Raw genomic sequence first — 23,850 nt, forward strand, 5'->3', positions numbered from 1 at the left:
GGTGCAGTGCATGTTGACACTGTCGCCAGGTGTACAGTGTTTCCTCTGACACATTGGTGCGGCTGGCTTCCGGGTTAAGTGGGCATTGTGCCAAGAAGCAGTGCGGCTTGGTTGGGTTGTGTTTCGGTGTACGCACGGCTCTTGACCTTCGCCTCTCCCGAGTCCGTACGGGAGTTGCAGCGATGAGACAAGACTGTAACTACCAATTGGATACCACGAAATTGGGGAGAAAAAGGGGTAAAAAATAAAAACAAACCAAAAAGTAATGGGTTCGTTTGGGTCATAATTTACTGAATTAAATGATACAGTCGACACACTAAGGCCAGGATTCAACCCGAAATGCATTGACAACAAATATATTGCACTTGTTCAGACGGTGTCGGAAGGTCCTTTTAAAGGTAATTTACGTTTGAGCTGACATCGGCAGCATTTACCATGAATGCAATCTCTTTAACAGTGGGTAAATTCCCTTTAAAAAGGCACATGGCTGGAATTTCGTGCGCAGCACTAGAACGCGCTTTGAAAGAAGCCAGAATACAGCATATTCTAAAGTTGTTGTGAGGAATCGATGCATATTCTGATTGTAAGTTGAAGGGCTTTGGTGGACAATAAAGTCTCAGATATACAACATTTGCCACACTAGTACCTCACAGTTCAGTTACTAATGACAACTTTTAATTTCTTTCTTTTTTTGTTCTTGTTTACTGACAAAGTAGTATTTCCAACCTGACAGCCACATACATGCAGTAGTCCATCCACAGGAGTATGCTGATTTGTATACATGTTAACTTCGAGGCTTTCAACGATCAGCAAAAAGAAACCATTAAAATAACCCATTCTATTTTACACATACTGCCTCTATTGCTTTGATCAAATGACTGATGTCACTTTTCTTATTGTGGTTTCTCTTATACCATGTCCAGCCAAAAATACACACGGTTAATGCTTTAAGTTAAAAGGTACTCCCGTCGCTGTCTCAAAAGTAACATCCATATGGAAATGTTGAAATTGAAAAACACTCCTTTGCACGATTTACAGCCATTCAGTCCTCTTGGTATTCTCCATTCAAATAAGGAAGTTCATGTTACATTTTGTTGTTTTTCTTCATTTTGAAGTTAAGATCAAAGGTCTGAATTTTGTTTGAGAATGGGCACCATCACGGGCCTCCGAACGTTCTGCCGCAGAATAACGTTTTTTTTTAAAAGCACACTGCTTGTTCAACACATACCCACACACCCATACACACAAGCACCTGACCCACTGACCCAAACACACAAAAACACCCAGACATACATGCTCACAATCTACACATTAGCAATCAAGCACTAACACCGGAGAGAATACAACATACAGTAGATGCCATTCCAACACTAGACAATCAGCCCATCGAGTGGTCATAACAGGAGAAACATTGGAAGGAAGATGGAGTCAATAAAGAAATGTAACAAAATTGCCTGGTTCGGCTCAGCAGACGGAGCTTTAATACGGTGTCCTTTTTTTGGTTTGTGTTGCGTGGTGGTGTGCTTCTGATTTGAACCTTTGAAAAAATGTCTATGTGCTCCTGAAAATACCTCAGGGTCCCACATCAAGTCAAGATGTTTCCCTCCGTCTAGCATACATCATAGTAGCTTACAACCGTTTTGCACAGCTCCTTTGATAACACACAAAGTCCGAGAGATGCATAACAGCAGAGCCCAGCTTGTCAGTCCAGGTTTTGTGCTGTTTTGTGGTTCGACTGTAAGGCTTATCAGTTAGTTAGTGACTAATCCTTATACCTCCGGCCACCTTGAATTTTTTTATAGTAGTTCTCCTGCTCACTCTTGTTTTGAAATTGAATGTCCCTCTCCAGGAGGACTAGCGCAGTCTTGCGTCGTAAAGTGGACTCCCGGCTTCTCCCGTCGTGGGGGACCTCCGTGTGGGGGAGGGGCAGAGGGGGAAGCATCTCTGGGTCTCCGTCGCCGGTGGAGGAGCAAGGCGAGATGGTCTGGTGCGGCCGGAAGCTGCCAGTGCTGCCGCGAGCACCAACGCTGTCGCCGCGGTTCAGGTCGTTGAGCTCGTAGGAGTCTCGAGGGTCGCTGCCGTTGGACGCGCCCCTCCACTCCCAGGGGTTCCCGTTGCCCGAGCAGGGGGGCGGGCCACCGTGCACCACCGGGTGGTGGGGGGCGTGGGCGTCTACGGTGATGATGGCCGAATCACGCTGGGCCTCTGAGGGCGGGCGGTAGTGGGGCGAATCGGCGCTGGCCGTAGAGGAGGTGCAGGAGGAGGTGGAGGTGGTCTCGGAGGACTTGGGCGTGCCCCCTGAGGAGGAGGAAGGGAGGAGGCCCTGCTGCTTGGACATGGCAATCACCTGCATGATGCGCGGCTGGTTGGGTGCCCCGCGAATCGACCCGCCGCCACCGCTCTTCTCTGTGATGGACAGCCACTTGGCGCGGGTTAGTGCGCTTTTGGGTGACACTGGCGGGGGACCCGCCTCGGGGATGTGGGGGGGTCTAGGAGTTGCCACCACCCTGGCACTCCCTGGAGGCCCCACACTGATGGGGATTGGACCGGCGGAAGCTCCCCTGTTGGACTGCACCATAGATGGATAAAGCGAGGCCTGTGGCCCCCCGTCCTCGGACCCTTCCTCCCCCCCTTCAGAGCCCTCCTCGCTGGCATCCCGCTCGGCTTCATCCCTAAGGCTCAGACCCCGCATCTCCATGGACTTCTGCTTCCACTCCGTCACCAACTGCTGTGAGCGCATGGGGTCCATGGGCACTTGCACAGCCTTGAGCCTCCTTTGTACGGGTTGAGTAGGCATCATGGGCTCCTCTGGGCCCCCGTTAGTGCCCAGGCCCCCATTAGCGTTCATGCTAGATCTGGGCAGCGTGTTGCTGAAGGTCACCATTGTCTGCTGGCCCATGGGGCTGCGGGGCGCCAGGAGCTCCACGTCCACGCTGGCCCTTTTCAAGCTCCCGATGGAGGCCTTCTCGCGCTGCAGCGGCCGCACCATGCCCTCCAGCCGGTCCAGGGAGGGCGGTGCGGCGATCTCGTCGGCGCTCTCCGATGCTGAGGCGACACCTTTGTTGTAGACCGAGTCGTGGCCCCGCTGGGTCAGCGCTCGCAGGGCGTCCTCCTTCTGGGGGGGCGGAGCTGGCTTGAAGATGATGTCGTCGGAGGACCTGAAGTTGCCAACGGCGTGGAAAGCCTGGAAGAGAAGAAGAGAAGGCCTTGGTCGCCTGAAATCCCTCCACAGCTACTCGGCATAATAGTCCTGTGGAAAGTCATTATCGTTCACTATCATTCGTCTGCCTGGTTTATTGCCCTGCGCTTTACACTCCAGAGGAAGCCGACTTAAACAGAACTGACGAGCTAGCTCTAACCACCGCTCGCTATCTCCGATAAGAGTGAGAGAACATAGGGACCAAGAGGAAATGAGAGAAGGGAAGAGATATGAGACAGAAAAGAGCTATGAGAAAAAAATGACATACGAATGAGCGAGCATGATAAGACAAATGGGTATGTAAAGTAGGCCCCACCATAGACAGACAGAACGTCATAGAAAGACAATTCCAGAATCTGTTCAAATAATCCCCAGTCAGACGAAGGATGGAAAGAGAGTGTCTAAAATGGAGAGAGAGAGAGAGAGAGAGAGAGAGAGAGAGAGAGAGAGAGCAAGAATGGAATGATGGGCATAAAAGTGAACTCCATCCCTCCCTGAGGACAGATAGTCGTGTGAAAGCGGAACGCAAATGAGAGAGGGAGGAGTGTGAAAAACTTCAATAAGAGCAGCAATCTGGAGATATCAAAGAGCCTAGCACTAAACTGCAGGTAAGCCGTTTAAGTGGGGGAGGGAGGGAGAGATGGTATGCAGTGCAGTTTGATCAGCTGAAATTCTACATCACTGTCTGGTGAATAACACGTTCCTCTCCAGTGCTCGCCTCAAATCAAATTGCAGAATGGTTTTGTCTACTACAGGAAGTAGTCGGTAGACTCCCCTCACATATACAGTACCAGTCAAAAGTTTGGACACACCTGCTCATTCCAGGGTTTTTCTTTATTTTTTACTATTTTCTACATTGTAGATTAATAGCGAAGACATACAAACTATGAAATAACATATATGGAATGATGTAGTAACCAAAAACGTGTTAAACAAATCAACATATATTTTATATTTGTTATTCTTCAAAGTAACCACCCTTTGCCTTGATGACTGCTTTGCACACTCTTGGCATTCTCTCAACCAGCTTCATGAGGTAGTTATGAGTAATGCATTTCAATTAACAGGTGTGCCTTGTTAAAAGTTAATTTGTGGAATTTCTTTACATTTGAGCCAATCAGTTTTGTTGTGACAAGGTAGGGGTGGTAAACAGAAGATAGCCCTATTGGTAAAAGACCATATCCATATTATGGCAAGAACAGCTCAAATAAGCAAAGAGAAACAACAGTCCATCATTACTTTAAGACATGAAGGTCAGTCAATGCGGAAAATGTTAAAGTTTCTTCAAGTGCAGTCGCAAAAACCATCAAGCGCTATGATGAAACTGGCTCTTATGAGGACCGCCACAAGAAAGGAAGACCCAGAGTGAGGTCTTCCTCATTAGAGCTACCAAAGTTCATTAGAGTTACCAACCTCAGAAATCAACAATTAACTGCACCTCAGATTGCCTTCATTGTCGAATTGCTGCAAAGAAAACACTGCTAAAGGACACCAATAAGAAGAAGAGGCTTGCTTGGGCCAAGAAACACGAGCAATGAACATTAGACCAGTGGAAACCTGTCCTTTGGTCTGATTAATCAAAATTTTTAGATTTTTTTGGTTCCAACCGCTGTGTTTTTGTGAGATACAGAGTAGGTGAACGGATGATCTCCGCATGTGTGGTTCCCACCGTGAAGCATGGAGAAGGAGGTGTGATGGTGCTTTGCTGGTGACACTGTGTGTGATTTATTTAGAATTCAAGGCGCACTTAACCAGCATGGCTACCACAGCATTCCGCAGTGATACGCCATCCCGTCTGGTTTGCGCTTAGTGGGACTATCATTTGTTTTTCAAAAGGACAATGACCCAACACATGTCCAGGCTGTGTAAGGGCTATTTTACCAAACAGGAGAGTGATGGAGAGCTGCATCAGATGACCTGACATCCACAATCACCCGACCTCAACCCAATTGAGATGGTTTGGGATGAGTTGGACCACAGAGTGGAGGAAAAGCAGCCAACAAGTGCTCAGCATATGTGGAAACTCCTTCAGATTGTTGGAAAAGCATTCCAGGTGAAGCTGGTTGAGAGAATGCCAAGAGTGTGCAAAGCTGTCATCAAGGCAAAGGATGGCTATTTGAAGAATCAAAAATATCAAATATTTGATTAACAATTTTTTGGTTACTACATGATTCCATATGTGTTATTTCATAGTTTTGATGTCTTCACTATTATTGTACAATGTAGAAAATAGTAAAAATAAAAATAAAAACTTGAATGAGTAGGTGTGTCCAAACTTTTGAATGGTACTGTACCTTTCAGAAATGTATGTGCGCACGAATAGCCCTTTTTATATCAGCTTTGATAGAATCCTTAAATGTCATGTTCCTAAATGTTTTAACCACCTGTCAATCCTGCAGATAAAAAAAGAAATGAAGATTAATATGCATCATCACTGTCAAATAAATGTCACAAGTCAAGATAGATGTCAATGGAAGTTAGGTCTTACCAGGTAAGCAGCGATGCCGGCCCCTATGAGGAAGCCCACGTAGACGTCGATGGGGTGGCTGCGGTACTGGGTGATCTGGGTGAGGCCGGTTAGAGCCGCCACGATGGCAAACGCAAACACCAACACTGGCTTCAGCAGCTTGGTGCTGTCTGAGATGGTTGAGTTGAAGTACATCTGCAAGTAGAGAGAAATTGAGAAAATACATGGTGAGATATTATAACAGAAAAACTCAAATACATTCCATTCTTCTATGTATATGATACATTTTATTTCTGCTCAAAAACGGGTCCTAAACCATTAAGTTCTTGAGCTATTTATAAACCAAAAATGCCTTGTACATGTTTTCCCTTAATTTAATCCACATATTTTAAGCTTGATGATAATATTTTAAGCGGTTTGAGGCAAAAATTTCAATTTAAGCTATCAAATATATATATATATGGGGGAAAAGCCAGCATGGCACAATACGTTAAGCTCTTCCTTAAAATTATATAGTTGGGACAGACTTGCGCAAGGGATTTGTACATTGAGAATCTGGTGTGAATACTTTGGTTACAATTCCACTTTATTCTCAAACAATATTAGCACACAATTCCCTAATTTGTGGCTAATCAATCTGCTATTGTACTTGACCAGCCACTGAACAACACACAAAAAAAGCCCAAAACGGAATCTGGGGAGTGATCCTTCCTTAGCATTCTCGGCATGTTTAATCAATAAAACTAGCCAATCATGTTTAGTCGCAGTTTTTGTTTATAAATTGACTTAAAGCGACAGGCACTTTTTCATTTGAGTCTTAGGGGCCTATGAGAAACACTGCCACATAAAATTTCACCTGGCCCTAGCAATACACTCTAACAGTGCTATGAACTCTCTGGATGCTTTTGCTTACATGAATGTCAATGCTGCCTCTTTAATTGGTGTGTCCACTGTAACATGTAATATGGTCCCTAACCAGGTTTAGTACATGTCGGATAAAAAATGTCACGACAGGCCTGATGGAAACAGCAAATTTGTTGGCCAAACTTTCCAAAATGTCGACAAAAACCAAATACGCTAGACAAGGAGGGATCTTGTAAGTGTAACCGATGTGAAATGGCTAGTTAGTTAGCGGTGGTGCACGCTAATAGCGTTTCAATCAGTGACGTCACTCGCTCTGAGACTTGAAGTAGGGTTTCCCCTTGCGTTGCAAGAGCCGCGGCTTTTGTGGCGCGATGGGTAACGATGCTTCGTGGGTGACTGTTGTTGATGTGTGCAAGGGTCCCTGGTTTGAGCCCAGGTTGGGGCGAAGAGAGGGACGGAACCTACACTGTTACATAAGGAGGGATCTTGTAAAATGTATTATGGCGTTGGAAGCCTTCCACAGGGATGCTGGCCCATGTTGACTCCAATGCTTCCCAAAGTTGTGTCAAGTTGGCTGGATGTGAAAAACCCAGCAGCGTTGCAGTGCGCGCCTGGCACCTACTAACATACCTCGTTCAAAGGCACTTCAATCTTTTGTCTTGTCCATTCCCCCTCTGAATGGCACACCTACACAATCCATGTCTCAATTGTCTCAAGGCTTAAAAATCCCCTTTATCTACACTGATTGAAAATTGCTTTCACCTGGATTCACCCGGTCAGTCTATGTCATGGAGAGAGCAGGTGTTCATAATGCTTTGTATACTCAGTTGGAGAGTTTATTAGGTATACCCCTACAGACAGTGAGTCTCGTGGCCGTGGCTTGCTATATAAAGCAGGTATACAGGCATTGAGGCATTCAGTTGCTGTTCGATTGAATGTTAAATGGGCAAAACAAGTGACCTAAGTGTCTTTGAGCGTGGTATGATCGGCCGTGCCATGGGCGCCGGTTCCAGTATCTCAGAAAAGGCTGGAATCCTGGGCTTTTCACATACGACAGAGTCTAGGGTTGACAGAGAATGGTGCGACAAACAATAAACATCCAGTCAGCGGCAGTCCTGTAGGTAAAAACAGCTCGCTGAAAAAAGGTAATAAACTGCATCTCAGAACGCACATTTTGTCAGTCCTTGTCATGGATCGGCTATTGCAGCAGACGACCACACCGGGTTCCACTGCTATCACTTAAAAACAAGAAGAAGCAGGCCCAGTGAGCACGTGATCATCAACACTGGACAACTGAGGAGTGGTCTGACGAATCCCAGTTCCTGTTGCATCATGCTGATGGCAGAGTCAGGATTTGGCGTAAGCAAATCCTGTCAATAGTACAGGCTAGTGCCGGGTTGTGTAATAATGTGAGGAATATTTTTCCTGGCACATGTTAGGTTCCTTGAGACCAATTGAGCAATGTTCCCATGTCCTGAAGAATTCAGGCTGTTCTGGAGGCAAAGGGGGGTCTGACCCCGCTACCTTCTGTATATCCAAGATGGCGTAGCAGTGCAGACGTGGTTTGTTGTCCTCTCGTTTACTTTTTGTATTTTTCGTCTTTTTTGTATGTATTCCAATTTATTTTCAATCTCTTTTCCATTTTTAAATTAAATATACCTTCCGGTAACCCGCCTCACACAATGTGACACGGATCCACAATTTTTTTTAGACCCTATAGCCAAAACTTTCATCAGAAGGTAGCCAGCTAATTAGCTAAGTTACTAGCTATTTAGTCATTGTTAGCCACTGCTAGCGGCCTTTACCCTCTGCTCAGGCACCAGGTGTTTTTTTAGCCTGGATAATACCTGCCAGCCTCGGACTGTTTTTCTCCACTACAACGCCAGATTCCTGTCGTAAACCCTGGACCATTGATCATCACAGCTAGCTAGCTGCCACTGAGTGACCCAGCCCCGAAGCTAGCCCTGAGCCAGACTCATCTCCCGGCTAGCAAACGAAATTACCACAACTACAATACCTCTTTCGCCATCTGGCCAGTCCCTTCGTCGACACGGCGCACCGCCGTACCACCACGACTGGTCCGCAGACGTAATTCCATCAGCTGTGCATTCAACCGGCCTTTGCCGGACGACAGAGCAGACGCTTCTACTTACCCCGGACTGCTAACTTTAAACGCCGTGTCTCCCGCGTGCTAGCGTAGTAACGACTACCTTGCGGCTTCCTTGTTTCATCTATTTCTGTACACTGGACCCTATGATCACTTGGCTACATAGCTGATGCCTGCTGGACAGTCCATTTATCACGGTACTCCACTATGTTTACCTTTGTTTATCTGTCGGCCCTAGCCCCGAACTCAGGCCCTGTGTGTAGTTAACCGACCCTCTCTGCCTATTCACCGCCATTTTACCGGTTGTTGTTGTCTTAGCTGATTAGCTGTTGTTGTCTTATCCGTTGTTGACTTAGCTAGCTCTCCCAATCAACACCTGTGATTGCTTTATGCCTTGCTTTATGTCTCTCTCAAATGTCAATATGCCTTGTATAATGTTGTTTAGGATAATTATCATTGTTTTAGTTTACTGCGGAGCCCCTAGTCCCACCTCCCACACATGCCTTGACCTCACCCAGTATAACTAGCGTGTCCAGAGATCATCTTATCATCACTCAGTGCCTGGGTTACCTCCACTGTACCCGCACCCCACCATACCCCTGTCTGAACATTATGCCCTGAATCTATTCTACCACGCCCAGAAATCTGCTCCTTTTATTCTCTGTGCCCAACGCACTAGACGGCCAGTTTGCTAGCCTTCAGCCGTACCCTCATCAAACTCCTCCTCTGTTCCTCAGGTGATGTGGAGACTAACCCAGGCCCTGCGTGTCCCCAGGCACTCTCATTTGTTCACTTCTGTAATCGAAAAAGCCTTGGTTCATGCATGTTAACATCAGAAGCCTCCTCCCTAAGTTTTTTTACTCACTGTTTTAGCACACTCCCCCAACCCTGATGTCCTTGCCGTGTCTGAATCCTGGCTTAGGAAGGCCACCAAAAATTCGGAGATTTCCATACCCAACTACAACATTTTCCATCAAGATAGAACTGCCAAAGGGGGAGGAGTTGCAATCTACTGCAGAGATAGCTTGCAAAGTTCTGTCATACTTTCCAGGTCTATGCCCAAACAGTTCGAGCTACTAATTTTAAAAATGAATCTCTCCAGAAATAAGTCTCTCACTGTTGCCGCCTGCTATAGACCCCCTCAGGACACCATATGTGAATTGATTGCCCCCCATCTATCTTCAGAGTTCGTTCTGTTAGGTGACCTAAACTGGGATATGCTTAACACCCCAGCAGTCCTACAATCTAAGCTAGTTGCCCTCAATCTCACAGAAATTATCAAGGAAACCACCAGGTACAACCCTAAATCCGTAAACATGGGCACCCTCATAGATATTATCCTGACCAACTTGCCCTCCAAATACACCTCTGCTGTTTTCAATCAGGATCTCAGCGATCACTGCCTCATTGCCTGCATCCGCTATGGGTCCACGGTCAAATGACCACCCCTCATCACTGTCAAACGCTCCCTAAAACACTTCTGCGAGTAGGCCTTTCTAATCGACCTGGCCCAGGTATCCTGGAAAGATATTGACCTCATCCCGTCAGTCGAGGATGCCTGGTCGTTATTTAAAAGTAATTTCCTCGCCATCTTAAATAAGCATGCCCCTTTCAATTTAGAACTAAGAACAGATATAGCCCTTGGTTCACTCCAGACCTGACTGCCCTTGACCAGCACAAAAACATCCTGTGGCGGACTGCAATAGCATCGAATAGTCCCCGTGATATGCAACTGTTCAGGGAAGTCAGGAACCAATACACACAGTCAGTCAGGAAAGCAAAGGCTAGCTTTTTCAAACAGAAATTTGCATCCTGTAGCTCTAACTCCAAAAAGGTTTGGGACACTGTAAAGTCCATGGAGAACATGAGCACCTCCTCCCAGCTGCCCACTGCCCTAGGCGACACGGTCACCACCGATAAATCCATGATAATCGAAAATGTCAATAAGCATTTCTCTACGGCTGGCCATGCTTTCCTCCTGGCTACCCCAACCAACAGCTCCGCACCCCTCGCAGCTACTTGCCCGAGCCTCCCCAGCTTCTCATTCACCCAAATCCAGATCACAGATGTTCTGAAAGAGCTGCAAAACCTGGACCCGTACAAATCAGCTGGGCTAGACAATCTGGACCCTCTCTTTCTAAAATTATCCGCCGTCATTGTTGCAATCCCTATTACCAGTCTGTTCAACCTCTCTTTCGTTTCATCCGAGATCCCTAAAGATTGGAAAGCTGCCGTGGTCATCCCCCTCTTCAAAGGGGGTGACACTCTAGACCCTAACTGTTACAGACCTATATCCATCCTTCCCTGCCTTTCTAAAGTCTTTGAAAGCCAAGTTAATAAACAGATCACTGACCATTTTGAATCCCACCGTACCTTCTCCGCTGTGCAATCCGGTTTCCGAGTTGGTCACGGGTGCACCTCAGCCACGCTCAAGGTACTAAATGATATCATAACCACCATCGATAAAAGGCAGTACTGTGCAGCCGTCTTCATCAACCTTGCCAAGGCTTTTGACTCTGTCAATCACCGCATTCTTATCGGCAGACTCAATAGCCTTGGTTTCTCAAATGACTGCCTCGCCTGGTTCACCAACTACTTTGCAGACAGAGTTCAGTGTGTAAAATCGGAGAGGGCCTGTTGTCCGGACCTCTGGCAGTCTCTATGAGGGTACCACAGGGTTCCATTTTTTTTATTTTTTTATTTTTTTCCTCGGGCCGACTCTTTTCTCTGTATATATATGTAACCGATGTGAAATGGCTAGTTAGTTAGCGGTGGTGCGCGCTAATAGCGTTTCAATCGGTGACGTCACCCGCTCTGAGACTTGAAGTAGGGTTGCCCCTTGCGTTGCAAGGGCCGCGGCTTTTGTGGCGCGATGGGTAACGATGCTTCGTGGGGTGTCAGTTGTTGATGTGTGCAAGGGTCCCTGGTTCGAGCCCGGGTTGGGGCGAAGAGAGGGACGGAACCTACACTGTTACATTGGTGCCGTGACCCGGATCATTGGTTGCTGCGGAAAAAGGAGGAGGTCAAAGGGGGGGTGAGTGTAACCGATGTGAAATGGCTAGTTAGTTAGCGGTGGTGCGCGCTAATAGCGTTTCAATCGGTGACGTCACCCGCTCTGAGACTTGAAGTAGGGTTGCCCCTTGCGTTGCAAGGGCCGCGGCTTTTGTGGCGCGATGGGTAACGATGCTTCGTGGGGTGTCAGTTGTTGATGTGTGCAAGGGTCCCTGGTTCGAGCCCGGGTTGTTGCGAAGAGAGGGACGGAACCTACACTGTTACATATATATATCAACGATGTCGCTCTTGCTGCGGTTGATTCCCTGATCCACCTCTACGCAGACGACACCATTCTGTATACATCTGGCCCTTCTTTGGACACTGTGTTAACTAACCTCCAAACGAGCTTCAATGCCATACAACACTCCTTCTGTGGCCTCCAACTGCTCTTAAACGCTAGCAAAATCAAATGCATGCTTTTCAACCGTTCGCTGCCCGCACCCGCACGCCCGACTAGCATCACTACTCTGGACGGTTCTGACCTAGAATACGTGGACAACTACAAATACCTAGGTGTCTGGCTAGACTGTAAACTCTCCTTCCAGACTCATATCAAACATCTCCAATCCAAAATCAAATCTAGAATTGGCTTTCTATTCCGCAACAAAGCCTCCTTCACTCAAGCCGCCAAACTTACCCTAGTAAAACTGACTATCCTACCGATCCTTGACTTCGGCGATGTCATCTACAAAATAGCTTCCAATACTCTACTCAGCAAATTGGATGTAGTCTATCACAGTGCCATCCGTTTTGTTACCAAAGTGCCTTATACCACCCACCACTGCAACCTGTATGCTCTAGTCGGCTGGCCCTCGCTACATATTCGTCGCCAGACCCACTGGCTCCAGGTCATCTATAAGTCTATGCTAGGTAAAGCTCCGCCTTTTCTCAGCTCACTGGTCACGATAACAATACCCACCCGTAGCACGCGCTCCAGCAGGTATATCTCACTGGTCATCCCCAAAGCCAACACCTACTTTGGCCGCCTTTCCTTCCAGTTCTCTGCTGCCAGTGACTGGAACGAATTGCAAAAATCGCTGAAGCTGGAGACTTACATTTCCCTCACTAACTTTAAACATCAGCTATCTGAGCAGCTAACCGATCGCTGCAGCTGTACATAGTCCATCTGTAAATAGCCCACCCAATCTACCTACCTCATCCCCATATTGTTTTTATTTACTTTGCTGCTCTTTTGCACACCAGTATCACTACTTACACACCATCATCTGTTCATCATCATCTGCTCATCTATCACTCCAGTGTTAATCTGCGAAATTGTAATTACTTTGCTACTATGGCCTTACCTCCATGCCATTTGCACACACTGTATATAGACTTTATTTTTTCTCTATTGTGTTATTGACTGTATGCTTGTTTATTCCATGTGTAACTCTGTGTTGTTGTTTCTGTCGCACTGCTTTGCTTTATCTTGGCCAGGTCGCAGTTGTAAATGAGAACTTGTTCTCAACTAGCTTACCTGGTTAATTAAAGGTGAATTATTATAATTTTTTTAAATAGTTGTGTGTGCCTAATAAACTTGCTACTGAGTGTACGTAATAACTATCATATCAAAGTAAACTTGGAGTCACGCGATGATATGTTCTGTGGGCCTCCCATTACAACTCGGGAAAGAATGCAGTTTATTAGGCTACAGATTTAAAAAATGATGGTGAACTTCACAGGATGGTGAAAGTGCACGGTGATGACCTTGATGCTTCTTTCCAATAAATATCGAGGGTCTTATTCTGGTGACATGATGATCGATGCTTGGCTGCCGTTTGACAAATACAAATGATCTTGCTCTTTTGTCCATAATAATGTCATCATGTACTGTAGGTAACCTACTCAGAGTACCCACACTGTATCTGTGAGCTGTTGGCTTGAGTGCATGTGCTGAGACCAGAGTGGGCACACTCGCTATATAGCGCAAAACATTTTTGTGACAAAACCATCAGTAAATTTGAAAATGCGCTGGAAACCCACTTAAGTTGTATTCTTTTATTCGATACATGGGCATTTAACTGCAAAATCAATATTTATGTGCACTACGTCATCACGGACAGCCTTTTATCCGCAACAAGTCAATTTGATGGAAACCCATATCTGGTGGGAAAATGCATTGTTTTTGTGCAGATTTTGAATATTTGCTTGAAAATCTGTTGCCAATGGATGGAAACCTATCCAGTGACACTTCATACGGTGCATTTGTTGCAGGAGGTGTACTTACTGATATGTACACAGCAGCAAAGGCAGACAGGGTTGCGTGCTGAGAGGGAAAGGTTTTCCTGACGAGAAAGAGAAAATATGTTTGTGGCGAGATGAAATGCAAGAGCAGCAGACAGACAGACACCATATGTCCCACAGCTTTGATCACAATGTGAAAGGGGAGAGAACAGTGCTAGTATGGAATAAAGATCACACCTACACATTGCTACAATGCGGGTTATTGTTGTTGTGGTGATGCTGTCAAGGTGTGCTGTATCTGTCTAAGTGTACAGTATCGATACATCCTTGTTTATCTGTCTATGACTGATCTGTGAATCTGTGTTGAAATACCCCAAAATGGCTTCCTTACTAACACCAATTCCTGATCACTTAGTATATCTAAGACTGGATGAGATGGATTATCTGAAAGCAAAATGGAGGAACAGAAAACCTGTCTTGGGTTTCACCTAGCCAGTCGGTTCAGATCAGTGGTCCAGAGAGGAAGAAAACAAGAAAAGTAGGCTTTTCATGAGTATTGAGACTCATCCTCTGAGGATATACAATGTTCTGTCCAAGGCTGCATTCCAATACTTAGTACGTAATTTCCTTGAAAACCCATTAAATTCATATCTATCCTTCATTTTTCCCAATGAATCTTTTTCCCTTTACACTCTTTATATTGCCTCAGTGAGAGCCTTTGAACCACTCTGTCTTTTTGATTGGGACTTCCGGCATGAGTGATACACAGAGACGAGAACACACAAAAGCTATGTTCCATTATCCAGACTAGCATACTACTAACAATGCATTCCAAAAACAATTGCTTAATTCAAACTGGTATTCTAGTATGGATACTGTAACAGAACCTTAATCCTTCCTGGGTCAGGTGGTTATGTTATGTCATGTAGCTACCTGGCAGAGACGATGGCGTGCTGGTCGTGACCGGAGCAGATGTCCTTGGTGATGTAGGGGTTTTTATCACAGGCCACCCCTGGCTGTGTGTAGTTGGGCTTGCACACAGTCAGGAAGAAGGGAGTGTGATAACCTGTGGCCAACTGAATCACATCAGTCATTAGAGCCGTGGCACACAACCCAAACACATGGACACCTGGAGAGACAGAGGGCGAGAGAGAGAAAAAGGGGAGTGAAAAGAGAGGACGGTGAATGAGAGGAAAAGAGAGGGAGGAAGAGGGGGAGCAGAAATACATAGAGAGAGGTGGGTGGTGATGTGAAGAGAAATACGGGGAGATTGAGAGAAAGAGGAGGGAGCGGAGGAGTGACATGAGTTGAAAAAGAGAGTAGTGAAAACAAGAAAGAAAGAGCGAGAGGGAGGGAGTCATTGTCACACTGGATATATCCCTGAACAAGCGACATTCCTCCACAGTGTGGAACCATACCTACGAAGCGCACCGTTCGCCGAAGGAAGGAGTTGAAGTTGCACCCGCCGGCGTTGATGCTGCCCTCCACCCCGGGGCGGATCTTAAGCCGTGACTGCATGAAGTAGACCAGGCCCTCCCCCATCATGATCTGACCAGACGACAAGATCACACAATCAGAGATACGGCAGCACTAATCAATACATTTGGACTTGCTCATTGTGTTGAACCCCATCTCAGAGACTGGGCTATTTGAGTATTAGATTGTTGTATGTGTGAACTTGGTCCCATGTTATATGGTCCGATTTAAATGTAAGCCTATATATTTGACAACTATACTTTGTCTGAATGTTTTTACCATGAGTTCATATAGTTTGAGTGTATAATGGCTTAATTATACATAATGTTTCACATAGGCCATGTGTGGGAGTGTTTAGATGGGTACTTTTGCAGGCAGAGCAGCATCGTGCGTGTTTGTGTGTGTGTGTGTGGGTGGGTGCCTGCACGAGCGCAAGTGTGTTCAGAGGGGTGTACTCACCGAAGCGGCCGGACCAGCGAAGGCCAGGCTGAGCAGCATGAGTAGAGGGATGAGCTCATCTCCACCGTCAACGTAGGGCATGCTCAGCATGCGGTCATGGCAACGGAAGCCTACCTGGGCAGGCTGAAGCAGGTCCGTCAGCTCCAGGAAGTAGAGCGACACCATAGAAGAAGCCACAATGGGCAGCTGGGAAACAAGAAACAGGAAGTGCAAGTGTAGGTGAAAGGTTGCTGTCTGACCTATCACTATACTTACTACCACTAACTCTAATCTTAAAGATAACTATATAGAAGTTTTGCGTTTTGAACCAGAAGGGGTCCCTTAAATAGACTAACTAGATACTTGAATAGATGAGGTTCAGATCGTTTAAAATAATGACATGTGGCCGGAAAAGATAGGAAAGCAGGTCATCCTCAGCTTCAGCGTATTGACCCAAATGTATCCACCCATGATAATGACAAACCAGAAGACACAGAGAGAGAGAAATGCAGAGCGCCAGACAAATATATTCTGATGGAGTTAATCAATATGTGTTTGTTAGTTGGTTCATTCATTTGTCTGTTCGTTCATTCGTTCAGTCAATCAATCAGATACAACCACAGATTATCATTATAACATGTTGAATTTCCCCTTTTCTTTGATATCATAACGCTGATATTTCTACCCACCTCTACAAAATAGAAGCATGGCAACAGAGTCAAGCTATCTTTCGGCGGTTTCTTCTTGGGCTTTGGGTCTCTTGGAGTCATCATTGTGACGTCTGATGTGGACAAACCTGAAAGAACACATAGTTGAAGGTTAACAAAAAAATATAGTACTGAATGAGCTCAGGGCCATTTCTTAGCTATTTTAATAGACTATATTAAAATGGATTCAATTTATATAATGAATTTATTTATTCCATTAAAATTGATAAGAGCCCTGAATGCCATGTAGTCAAATTCAATGGTAAAACACATAGCTGTCCATGATAATGAATGAGATTTTAAAACTCCTGGGGAGCACAACTCAGGCCCTCATGTTCCGCAGTACCGCTGGGTTTCGTTTCTCCTTGGCATTGAATTGATAAATGAATGTTACTGGTTTAGTGGAGAGAGCACACACCTTGTTCCAGGTAGAAATCAGTCACAGGTTAAAAGCCAAAAACCAGCAGGACAACCAGCGGCCTTCGAGGACCCGAACTGCACCCTCTAACCTAGACACTAATCTATTTTCCTGATTCCATTGCTTGAGCATATGGTTTACAGGCACGGTAGGCCAACTTGTATAAGCCTAGTTTGCCAGTGAGTGGACACACATTGAAAGCGGATCCTTCATTGTTATATTTCACACATACAAAACCTTGATAAGCTTATTCTGGCACAGAATTGTTATTTTTTTATTATGTTTTTTTAACCTTTATTTAACTAGGCAAGTCAGTTATGAACAAATTCTTATTTACAATGATGGCCTACTCTGGCCAAACCCGGACGACGCTGGGCCAATTGTGTGTGATACAGCCTGGATTCGAACCAGGTACTATAGTGACACCTCTTGCACTGAGATGCAATGCCTTAGACCGCTGCGCCACTCGGGAGCCCAACTAGTGCTGAAAACCCATACCTACAGAGAGGATGATGCCAAAGTAACTAACTAGTGCCGAAAACCCATACCTACAGAGAGGATGATGCCAAAGTAACTAACTAGTGCCGAAAACCCATACCTACAGAGAGGATGATGCCAAAGTAACTAACTAGTGCCGAAAACCCATACCTACAGAGAGGATGATGCCAAAGTAACTAACTAGTGCCGAAAACCCATACCTACAGAGAGGATGATGCCAAAGTAACTAACTAGTGCCGAAAACCCATACCTACAGAGAGGATGATGCCAAAGTAACTAACTAGTGCCGAAAACCCATACCTACAGAGAGGATGATGCCAAAGTAACTAACTAGTGCTGAAAACCCATACCTACAGAGAGGATGATGCCAAAGTAACTAACTAGTGCTGAAAACCCATACCTACAGAGAGGATGATGCCAAAGTAACTAACTAGTGCTGAAAACCCATACCTACAGAGAGGATGATGCCAAAGTAACTAACTAGTGCTGAAAACCCATACCTACAGAGAGGATGATGCCAAAGTAACTAACTAGTGCTGAAAACCCATACCTACAGAGAGGATGATGCCAAAGTAACTAACTAGTGCTGAAAACCCATACCTACAGAGAGGATGATGCCAAAGTAACTAACTAGTGCCGAAAACCCATACCTACAGAGAGGATGATGCCAAAGTAACTAACTAGTGCCGAAAACCCATACCTACAGAGAGGATGATGCCAAAGTAACTACTAGTGCCGAAAACCCATACCTACAGAGAGGATGATGCCAAAGTAACTAACTAGTGCCGAAAACCCATACCTACAGAGAGGATGATGCCAAAGTAACTAACTAGTGCCGAAAACCCATACCTACAGAGAGGATGATGCCAAAGTAACTAACTACTGCTGAAAACCCATACCTACAGAGAGGATGATGCCAAAGTAACTAACTAGTGCCGAAAACCCATACCTACAGAGAGGATGATGCCAAAGTAACTAACTAGTGCTGACTGTTGTCTGTTTTTGGAAAGGTATTGCTAGCCGTCTTAATGTAGGTACTGAAGAACAGCAAAATTGTGATAGGTTCTCATTTTCTTATTTTGTTTTGCCAAGAGAATGTTCCCAAAAAATGTGCCATACATTCCAGTTAAGTGATAATTGGCACCAATATCGAAATGTGTTGGAGGTTTTCATACCTCAACAGCAGTGCAATGTGGGGATGAGTGCATGTGCCACACCATCTGTTGTGTAGATTGATACATATGATATATATAGCTGCATCTCATCTTCACATTAGACCCCTGTTGAGGTCTGAGTGATTTTGATATTTAGGAATCAGAATATGTACAATATGGAGGAAAACAAAAGACAAAATAAATAAGGCTCTCTCTCGATATATATATATATATATATATAAGACATTGATGACTGATTTATAACACCATGCACTGTACAAACATTTACAACTGCTTATGTCAGCTTATATCAACATCTACAGGTTGAAATAGGGTATGCGGTGATATCAACTTGCAATTGACATAGTGTAGCATTAATGCAGCTGTTATGTATGGTGTATAAATGTGTTATGTAATCCCTCAAAAAGAAAGTGCTTCCCTGAGCATATAGATGCTTGCTGTTTGTGTAGGGAAAATACAAGTGCCAAGATACTTGACAAGACAACCCTAGAGTGAGGGAGGTAAAATGCCAACAGAGGGCTCGTCTTTCATTGGGGAAAAGACATGTTTATCTAGAGGAGCCAGATTTTCCTTAAAAGAGGGAGGGAGGGAGGGAGAGAGAGAGAGAGGGCGAGAGGGAGGGAGAGGGGTATGTGTGTGTTGAAGGGGTGGGGAGTGTGGAGAGGAGAGAAAGGGGGTGTAGACAGTGCCTCAAACAAACTGAGGTCTGTGTATGCCTGTGGTCAGAAAACCTGCTTGACAGCCAGCGAGAGGGTTTGAATGGGGAGTCTTTCAATTAAACAAGACGGATTAGAAAATGGCAGATCACAGCTGTCCTCACTGGGGCTATTGTTGCTCTCAAGTGGGAGTCAAAATGGTCCCTCAGTCTAAGACCAAAAAAAAAAAAAAATATATATATATATATATTGCTTTTTAACACAATTCCTTCACATTGTTTGTGTGGAGTGTTGTGGGCAATGCTGTACTTGCTCCAGAGCAAAACAACACTATTCTATACAAAGTTGGGGACTCCTTTTGGAGGAGGCCGAAATCAGGGGTTCCAACATCATTATTAAGCAAGCAGGAAAAAATGTGAATGATGTTCGCTGTTTAAGTATTGCTAAAAAAAATGGTTTTGGAGACAGTTCCACCACCTACAACATAACAGTTGGTTGAGGTACCCTGTAACTCACCAATTTTAATCCCAACAAACCAGGGACATTCTGAGGACATTCAACCACGTTTCCATCTGGTCCCTTAAGGGTTTCGGTGCAATGTTATCCCTCTGACGTTCTGAGAACATTCTAAGAACATCGCATGACGATCCCAAGGGAACGTTCTCCGGGGGACCTTTGTCTAGTTCACTTTAAGTTCCTAGGACATCACTGAGGACCATGTCAGGATCGTTTTAGGATGTTCTCAGGACGTTCATTTTACTATTCCTTAGGACATCACGTGATGGTCCCAAGGGAATGTCCTCTGGGGGACCTTTGTCTAGTTCCCTGTAAGCTCCCAGGACGTCACTGAGGACCATGTCAGGACCTTCATGTCAGGACCTTTTTAGGACGTTCATTTTACTAGTCTTTAGGACGTTGCGTGATGGTCCCAAGGGGGATTTTTTTTCTACTTTCCAGTTTGTCCCGGGGATTTCCCTGAAGACGTTTTCAGGATGTTCTTGGGACGTTGTGTCATGGTCCCCTGGAGGTTTTGTCTAAATCAGTCACTGATACAGACATGGTGGAGTAGCAGGAAGATCCATAATGCTACGAACCAAGAGATTTTGAGTTCAAATCCCAGCTGAGGACATGTTAAATCGTAATTACTGTATGAATAAAAATACACAACGCTGCTGTTTATGATACCATCAGGTGACGTCCCCAGGACAAACCCGGTAACTAGACAAAAACCTCCAGAGGACCAAGACACAATGTCCTCAGGACACCCCGGGACAAACCGGGAACAAGACAAAACCTCCAGGAGATAATGACACAACGTCCAAAGAACGTCCTCGCGACAAACCAGGAACTAGATTAAACCTCCAGGGGACCATGACACAATGTCACAAGAATGTCAACAACAAAAAAACGTCCCGGGACAAACTGGGAACTAGACAAAAAACCAGGGGACCATGACACAAGACCTGACGACTTTAGGTGACCATTTCGTGACATCCCTAGGACCTCCTAACAACTTATTATTGATTGCAGGGATAAGACTGGCAGTGTATAACTAAGGCAGGATCAGACTGATAAAGAGGATTAAGCAAGTTCAATATTCCAAAACAAACGAATAATGCTACTACTGTAATACAACTTAATTAACTTAGCTATACAACTATGGTAGGTATGTAATGTAAGTAGGTAGATCAACAGACAGACAGACAGACACAAACACACAGACACACACACACAGGCAGACATGAGCATAGTTGGTGCAACAATAAAACAAATTCCAAGCATTAGCTCCTAGGTGTACAGCTGCCATACAACGTGCGGTGCTTATCAATTGAGAAAAATCCAGAGATAAAACTGCTGCATTGATTTTTATCTTTTAATGTATGCTAAGCGTCAGGACACCAAAAATTAACGGCGGTTACATGGCACAACGACAAAACGTGCTGTCTGGTGAGTGAGGCAATAGCCTATACCTCAAATCCATATGGGAATCACATTTTATATGAATCACTAGGACAGGCTACCTATATGACTATTAACAGCACATGGCTGAAAATAACATGATCATTTATGATGGTTGCTTTACATGCACACAGTGAAAGTGCTATAATTAATTCGATCAATTAGCCTAGGCTATGCATATCAGACATCAAGTAAAAAATAAAAAAAAAGACATTTAAAGCATACAATCCTTGTAAGATAATAATAAAGACCAAAACTCACCTAGGCTCTACGTAAATACAAATAATAAATTGAAAATCAGCTAAAGTTAACTGATTAGATATAGCACGAGGAATAGATGTGACGGTAAGACTAGGCTACTACTGCTGCTGTCCCCCCTTTACGCGCCGCAAGAGGAAATACTGTCAACGTTTCTCACAGCAACTCAGTCCATTTCACTTTCTTTTTTCTGCTCACGTTTCACACGGAGCGATCCCGAAGAAAGCGTGTAGTGGGTGCAGCTTTGGTGGAGTGAAAATGCACGATTCCCCGGCCTCGGGAGTCTTTTGACTTGGGCAACACTGGCGATTCAGCGAGAAATGCCTTGCACCACTCCTGGTTCAAAAGGTTGCCTCGGATACTGTGGTCTCGCTCCTGACCTTGGCTAGATAGATGACAGATAATAATTGATAACCTGTCTATTTACAGCCCTAGTATTCCGTCATGGGGGAACGGGGGGCTGTCAATGATGCATCATAGGCTACTGCAAAAAGAATGTGAGAGCAGAAGAAGCGGGGAAGGGTGTGAGCGTGTAGCCTTTTGTGAAGTGCGTAGCCTTTTGTGTAGTGCGTGCGTGCGTGTGTGTGTTTGTGTTACTGCCAATGCGAGAGAAAGGCGGTTTCTTCCCCCACCATCATTTTAGGGACACATGGTGTCAGTCTGCCCTCATGCATACTCTCTCTCTCCCTCGTGTTCTTTTGATTGCTCAGCGCTGTAGTTTTAAACCAGAATAACTTCAAGGAGTCTTTGTTTGGGACCACGAACAGGCATCTGTGCAGCACGTCCATTTTAAGAGATTCTCTCACTAATCAGGTAATTGCAGCAGACACTCACTCACTACCTTTCAATGAAAAACGATCCATCCTCCTAATCTGCACCACCTGCATGCTACACAGCATTGTCCACAGGAGAGTCTGCTGTGCTTGCCTTAGCCCTACACCTCTTGCCTCTGCCTTGCAGGATTTTCTGTGGGTTTTATTTGGGGACAATATGATATACCAGCATTGCAGCCTAGACACTACCTGTGCCTGCATTATATCCCCCATAGTCCTTATTATAGGCTACAGGGATCAGTAGGCTATACCCTTTGAGCACACTTATCTATCTTTAATAACATAATTTCTGTGCACATTTGACCCTGGCAAGCTTAGCATTACAACAGGAGGGAGCAGATGGAGTCTCACTGCCATAAATGACTAATAATATACATGTCCGGAAACTCAGCATAACACAGTGCTACATGAGCAAGTATTTCCACCGAGCAAGCAATGGCACCACATTGTAAGCAACCGTGTGAGCAGGACCCGGACATGGATCCAAAATGTCACGGCGGGTGGTGTGATCCACTGCATCGCTCCACTCTGCCTGCCCGTGTGAAAAGCCTCATATCTGCACTGACACCCACGCTCAATGCAGACAGGGAAATGTCTAACAGTGAGTTGGGGAATGGAGGAGGTTGTTTAAGTGTCATCATTCCAAGCCAGAGGATCTCGGCTCACTTAATGAAGGGGATTTTTAATTGACATCTGTCACCGGTTGGTTGTCGTGGACCCCCAAGGAACAACATACATACAGTACATGCACCCATGAACACACACAAGTATCCACGCACACACACACACACACACACACACACACCAGGGCAGCCTGCGAGGCAGACAGCTAATGAATGAGCTCCATCCAGCCGTTTAGTCTCATCCAACCAAACACTGGGCCATTAACTACTGCTGCTAGTAGCCAGGCTGGGATTCTCTTACACTCCACACCAGATACATTCCTCTTTGGACCAATAGTCTATTTACTATTTAGTCTATTTATTATTTAGATCTTTGCAAGAGCACTACACAGAGCCTACCAGCAGCCGTTGGGTTAAGCATTTATGTTTAAATATAGGTAGAAAGGTGCAATGAATTGTTTATGAATGTGTTGTCATCCTTATTTCGGGCAGCTGTACTAAAGTGTTACCCAGAAAACATCACTGGGGGGGTAGTTAGAAGGAGAGAGAGAGAGACTGTATAAAGTTCTACTCTTTATGTGGAGAAGGAAAGAAAAATGTAAAAGTGCTTTGTTATTGTCCACTCCATTCCTCCCTGGTGAAAGGTGTCACGGCCTACATTCCTGAAGGCCTTTGTTACAACAATATAATTATTGTACATTGGTTTTAATAAGGGACACCGGCCAGGAAAACCTAGTGGGAATTTGTCTACGACTTATGGCACACTGTTACTGTATGCATGTATGCTGCTGTTTTGACCTTCCTTGAAAAAAAAAGGGATTCTGAACCTCAATGGATTTCATCCTCAATTCCGACTCTGAATCTCAACCTAAATGAATAGACTAGATGAAAGTACAGTCTTCCACCTGGCATACGAAGGCAGCTCAACTCAACA

At 45.1% G+C, this 23,850-nt stretch overlaps 1 protein-coding gene across 1 annotated transcript; it reads right to left on the reverse strand.

Annotated features, from left to right (window-relative positions):
* Positions 1–653: 653 nt before the first annotated feature.
* plppr3b (phospholipid phosphatase related 3b) lies at positions 654–21,957 on the reverse strand. The gene is made up of 8 exons (XM_014216052.2): positions 21,464–21,957; positions 16,479–16,585; positions 15,811–15,996; positions 15,294–15,423; positions 14,809–15,004; positions 13,919–13,976; positions 5,688–5,861; positions 654–3,184 (listed from the first exon to the last, which is right to left on the reverse strand). The coding sequence occupies exons 2-8, from the start codon at positions 16,560–16,562 to the stop codon at positions 1,763–1,765; spliced, it is 2,250 nt and encodes a 749-aa protein (XP_014071527.1). The 5' UTR covers positions 16,563–16,585; positions 21,464–21,957; the 3' UTR covers positions 654–1,762.
* Positions 21,958–23,850: the final 1,893 nt, after the last annotated feature.

This window comes from Salmo salar, chromosome ssa10, assembly GCF_905237065.1.
Source record: "Salmo salar chromosome ssa10, Ssal_v3.1, whole genome shotgun sequence".
Taxonomy (NCBI): Eukaryota; Metazoa; Chordata; class Actinopteri; order Salmoniformes; family Salmonidae; genus Salmo; species Salmo salar.

Excerpts from the sequence above, each read along its gene's own strand:
- plppr3b (XM_014216052.2), bottom strand. The coding sequence starts at position 16,562 with ATGATGACTCCAAGAGACCCAAAGCCCAAGAAGAAACCGCCGAAAGAT. Across the intron at positions 15,997-16,478 it reads CATGCTTCTATTTTGTAGAG|CTGCCCATTGTGGCTTCTTC; the intron begins GTGGGTAGAAAT and ends CTTGTTTCCCAG. Across the intron at positions 15,424-15,810 it reads TCGCTGGTCCGGCCGCTTCG|ATCATGATGGGGGAGGGCCT; the intron begins GTGAGTACACCC and ends TCGTCTGGTCAG.